Source organism: Nannobrachium achirus (genome assembly GCF_963921795.1).
Source record: "Nannobrachium achirus genome assembly, chromosome: 13".
In the NCBI taxonomy this organism is placed as follows: Eukaryota; Metazoa; Chordata; class Actinopteri; order Myctophiformes; family Myctophidae; genus Nannobrachium; species Nannobrachium achirus.
Window position 1 is genome coordinate 53,862,964 of NC_137833.1, and position 6,000 is coordinate 53,868,963.

The window sequence follows — 6,000 nt, forward strand, 5'->3', positions numbered from 1 at the left end:
CTCCCAGTGGGACGTGCATCGAGGACCTTCCTAGGAAGGCGCTCGGGGGGCATCCGTACTAGATGCCCGAACCACCTAAGCTGACTCCTTTCGCCGCGATTTTCTTACCTTTTAACACAGGTAAGAAAATAGCAGATCTACAAGCTCGCCGCTGTGAGCTTGTAGATCTGCTATTTTTCAATAGCTAAAGCATAAAATGATCTAAATTGACGGTCTAAATTGCTTAACCAAAAATGTGTTTTTTCTGCTCCATTTCCTCAGGTGCGGCCACAACTTCTGCGCCACGCACCGCTACGCAGAGACCCACGACTGCACGTACGACTATAAGAGCGCAGGACGCCGCTTCCTCCAGGACACCAACCCCATCATCAGCACCCCCAAACTGCCCAAAATCTAAACCCCATCATCAGCACCCCCAAACTGCCCAAAATCTAAACCCCATCATCAGCACCCCCAAACTGCCCAAAATCTAGACCACAGCCAGGAGCCCCCAGGCCACGGAACCCCCAACCCTACCACATTTGATACGGTTTTGTTATCTCTGGGACCTACAGTCTACACTGTAAAACTCTTAGTTAACTCCTGAGAGCGTGCAAATGGAACTAAATGGTTCCTCGCAGGGTCCATTCGGTAGGGCTGTCACATTTATTACGTAATGATCGTCTAATCGCATTTGATTATTTGAGAGAAAAATTATCGTCATGTAAAATGTCATAATCGTGACAGCCCTAACATTCGGTTCCATTTGCATTGCTCTCTTGAGTTAACAGGCCCTTGGTTACATTTGTACACTTGAGTTTACAAATTGGTAAAGGGTTTCGATTTGGTTCTATCTGTACACTCGCAGAGTTTTACAGACCCGTTAAAGTGTCCGTTTTGGACCTTGTGATTGTCCTCCGAACCGGACGTTAAGAACCAAGTGATCTTGGGACTCCACACACAGACCTCCGATCTTACAACCCAACGAGGAAAAGAATGAACATTCACGAGTGAACGTTACAAATGAAAGACGAAAAAGAACTTTTTATTCACCGCTGTGTGCTTTTGTTTTTTTTAATCAACCAAGTTTGCTTAAAGCAGAACTAAGCAGTTTTCTGCTGACATAAGCAGGAATCATGCAATTGCTTATTTTAAAAAGATATTTTTATTTTATTCAGGCGGCTAACAATGCTTCCTAAAGAAATGTTGTGTGTGTGACACTTTCCTGGGGCTACAATCTGCCTCCGAAACTATTATTGTTATCTGTGAGAAGTTCTGTCATTGGTTGATTAAACTGGGTGCCCATCCAAAATAACAGACCAATCAGGACCGCCTCTTGTTCTTGTTAAGATTGGTTGACCTGTCTGTCAATCCTTTTAGCCCCGGTCGGCTGGTTCATGCACCAATGAGCTGCTAATGACAGAGCTTCTGACAGATAAAATAATAGTTTTGGAGGTAGACTGCGGCTCCTAGAAGCGCCACAGAGACTAGATTTGTTTAAGGAGCATTGTTAGCCGCCTGAATATAATAAAATAAAAATAAGCAATTGCATGATTCCTGCTTATGTCAGCAGAAAACGGCTTATTTCTGCTTTAATATAAAACTTTGAATTCAAAAACATATATATATATATATATATGAAAGCCAAGTGTGAAACCGACAACAAGAGATCTACGAATGCAGAAACGGCACACAGGCCGGAGTAGCCTTTACCTCTGGACAATGTGAAGAAAACAAGAAGGTAGTTCACCCCAAAAGTTTGTTTTGGGGGTGGCTACGTTTTTTTGTGGCTACCATAATTTTTTCCCATAGCAAAAAAATAAAAAAAACACCTTCGATGTGTGCATGTACATAAGGTAACGTTGAAGAGAATTATGTCTAATCGCACGTTTTAAACTTTTTTTTGTTTTGATTATTTTGTCACTTATTTTATTTTGTTTTTAAACTTTGAATAGGACTGCAAGTCACTTTTCATGCGACAAGTCTTTGAGAGATGCACTTTAGAATTCTCATATTTATATAAATGTTTGTCCTTCCATTTTGGGGATTTGGGGGGGGGGCGTGTTTTTTTGTCTTTTTTTCATGAAGTGTTTACGTTGTCTTTTCGAGATTTTTTATATTAAGCACCTCTTCCTCGTGCCCGTTTCTTCTTAAGGCCAATTCACACTTTGAGTGGCGAGTGTCGACCTACACATCGCACTGACGCGTTCATATTGAAAATAGACGATCTACATGCTCACAAGCATGTAGATCTGCTATTTTCACAATATTTATCTGCGGAACCGAGTGCTTGTCAGGGTGGGGGTCCCCAGTTCATGTAAGCAATTTACCCCGAGTGAGAGGACATTATGCTGCGCCGAGTCCGATAACACCCGCACTCAGGACATTATGAGAGCATAATGTCCGACCCCGAGTGGTAAATAGCTTTTCTACCACTTTTTCCCGTATACATGAAAGAAAACACATAGTTGTAACTTGCAAGGATCTTAAGTTACAATCATTATTGCCTATAAAACTTCCGCGAGACAGCAGATAGTTCCACAAACAACATCTTCTACTCACCAACAGATGGCGCCAACTCCATAGTAATCCATGCGTCTAGCTTACAGCTAAGCTAACGTCAGTTAAAAGCACCGTTCCGGCCGTAAATAGAGGCTGTTCGCTTCCAGAAAGGCATAGGTTCAGAGAAAAGGGGCTTTAAAGTTGGCGGATTGCATTGGATCCAAATAAATCGGCGACGATAGTACGCACGTTAGTAAACATAGGACCGCTGCGACCTTCATTTGTTGGTTGGGGGAAAGTCCCCGGATGTACACTGAGGCGCATTGATCTCGGACACACAACTTTGCGGCAGTTGTCCTCTCATAACCTCCGGAATTTAGCCAATCAGAATCCAGTATTTGAACACGTGACTCGAAAAAGTGGTAGAAATATGTTTCTTTTTCAGGGTCACGGCCTAAAAAGGTTTGAGAACCCCTGCTATAGAGCATTAACAAATTCATCCACCAGGGGCATTGACAACTCATTCTTATGACTTCCTATCTAGCCAAGCTTTATAAACTATATATTTTTTTTGAAGCGCCATGTACATGGTGTCCGTTTTGAGGTACTGCAGTTGGGGCCAGAAACATTAACGCGCATCTAGGCTTTGTATTGACGCGCGTTCATACCGGAAGTGCTCGTTCATGAATTATAGCCCCAGCGTGTCCATGAACACAAACTATGACGCAAAAGACGTCACATAGGCCCCACTACGTCACGGTTTTACTACCCGGAAGAAGGGGTGAAAACGCCTCATGCGCTGGGTGAGCAACTCATTGCAAGTGGACGGGCGGGAATATCTGGTGTCCTCTCTATTCTTCTTATAACTCTATGGGTACTCCACACCGTCGCCCGCAGGTCCTCCTCCGCGACACTCTTTGTGTCGTTTTTACGTCGTTTCGTAATGCGACGATTGCCGCTCAAAGCATAAATTGGCCTTTACACGGGCACACACACACACACACTTACATACTGGCATCACTGTAATAATAATAGTCTTTATGGGAAAAATACAGTACACTCAGTTTATTTATGATTTATATACAGTATATATATATATATATACACACTCTGAACAGATTTATTTAACTTCAAGGTCCGTTTTGAAATAATTAAGTATGCAATGTGTGTAGGTGTGTTCTGTATGTATGTATGTCGGCTGTGATGTTTGTCTTTGAAGTGATTTTATTTCGCTAGGACATGCAAGGGTGCTTATGGTCGCTGTCGGGTGGAAACCACAAGCTTTACTTTTCAGGAAATGGGAGGTCACAAGCTCTTGTTAATACTATTCATTGGTTCAGAATTGATCAAATCCAAAGAGCCTTGACCACTTTGACTTAAATGTAAAGTGCATTGTGGCTCGTGAGCTGGTAGATCTGTAGGTCCTACAGTTTTTGGTCACGCCCTAATTTACAGTACAGAATAAAACGGAATAAAGCCATAATAAGAAATTATGTGTTCGTAATTAGAAATAATGTTTTCATTAGACAGAAACAAACACAGTTATACCTTAATTATCCCTACATTATTTTCTAATTAGAAATCGAATAAGTGCTGGAACACACTGCCCGGACCTTTTGAGCCGATTGTGCCGTCGCCGGCCAATTTTGGCGCTCGCCGGCAAAAAGGGTGATCTGCCGCAAGATCGGGCTGCTCGCCAAGGTTTTGCTCATTTTGTGTGAAAAGCACTGCGAGAAGATCTGGCCGCGATTATAGCGCTCAGCGATTTCTTCCCAAGCGTTTCTAGATATCTAGAAACGCTCTGTCGCAAACTGGACTTACAGTATGAAAGAGGTTGCGCACCCTGAGAAGATCCATGTTAAATGATTAGAACATAATGTAGGGGTAATTAAGGTATATTCTGTCTAATGAAAACATTATTTCTAATTACAGACATTATGTCTTATTATGGCTTTATTCTGTCTTATTCTGTACTGTAAATTAGGGTGGGACCCAGTTTTTGTCCTGGCAAAAATAAATTCTAACAAAACATGAAGTTGAAATGTGGAGACGGGAGGTTTCTACCCGACTGCTGTTATGGAGTTGCGTCTATACTGTAAGGTTATGCTGTTATTTCTACAGTAAGGTGGTTGCCATAAATTCTCTTTTGTATTTTATCCCTTTTTTATGCACAGCTCTTGTTGCAAAAAAAAGACAGAAAAAAAAACATTAAACTGTCGGTAATAATATCTATTGAGGTTTGATCTAATAAATTAAGTTTGTCTTTCCATTCATGTCTGTCACTTTACTTTTGAACATTGGATAGAAAGCAATAAAATGTTTTTTTCTTTTTTTTTTTTCTTTTTTATACACCGATCCCTTAGCTGAGAGAGCGCTGAAGCAGGAACCCCCGATGTAAGATCGGTTAATATTGAAACATCCGGTTAACAGCAGACATACAAGCTCACGTTGCGTCGCAGATGCAACCGTTGTGAGCTTGCAGATCACACTTGGCTGTGGCGCCGGAAGCTGCCGCACACCTTCTGCGCAATGCACAATGGGACGTTGGAAAGTTGTGGATATTAACCACTAGAAACCATATTCCATATTAGAACTTTTGCCAAAAATAGCCGATCTACAATCTTGTAGATCAGCTATTTTCAGCAAAGAGGTTTGGTGTAGAGGGGAAGAAAAAGAGTAGACTAAGAGAGTGAAAGGTCAAGTTTATTAAGTATTGACCGTTCAAGTAGTATCTGAAAACACAAATTGACATGAATCCAAAATACGATGATGATTATGCTGTCAAACAATGAAACTATATGGAATCTATGAAAAGTTTGTGGGGGTCCCTGCTTCATCTCTCTCTCAACTAAGGGGTCCTTGGCCTAAAAACGTTGAAGACCCCTGGTTTAAACGGTTATTCGCGTTAGATTCAGAACATGCTGTATAATACCATATTTTCTCCATTAAGGATAATGAATCTGAAAAAATACTCCTGTTCTTCTTTTATCAAATCACATTGTGTTTTGTTCCTGTTCAGATGAGTCATTGCATAAAATGCCAGGTCATGGTTTTGTTCGTTGTTCTGTCCCACACACACAACCTGGGTCATGTCAGTGTGCGTGCATCTTCATTTGTATACTTGATCTTCTCTCTGGGTTTCATTTCATCCAAGGTAATGATGCTGTAGTGAGCTACACTATGCTGCTGAAATGCTGACGCCTTTGTTTCTTAACCCATTTACTGAGCACTACCAGTAAGACGCCCTAGGGGTAGGGCTGTCACGATTATGACATTTTACATGGCGATTAATTGTCACTCAAATAATTGCGATTAACAATTTAATTGCGTATGTCGTTGACAATTACATTTCTGTTTGGCTCTTAGGCTTTGAAGTTGCACCTGGCAGATATGACGCATAACCTCAATATACAAAGAAATTACTGACATATTTGATAACTTTACACTTAAAAAATAGCTTGTAGATCTGCTATTTCCACTACTTTTTGAAAGTGTTTGAAACTATTAACATTTCTCAAC

General features: G+C 41.1%; 1 protein-coding gene across 1 annotated transcript in view; it reads left to right on the forward strand.

Annotated features, from left to right (window-relative positions):
* Window positions 1-4,750, forward strand: part of zfand4 (zinc finger, AN1-type domain 4) — a 42,598-nt gene extending 37,848 nt beyond the window's left edge. The window contains exon 13 of the mRNA XM_080740384.1: window positions 262-4,750. Coding sequence (XP_080596510.1) covers window positions 262-397 — 136 coding nt within the window. The 3' untranslated portion in view covers window positions 398-4,750. The remainder of the gene's footprint in view (window positions 1-261) is intronic.
* Window positions 4,751-6,000: the final 1,250 nt, after the last annotated feature.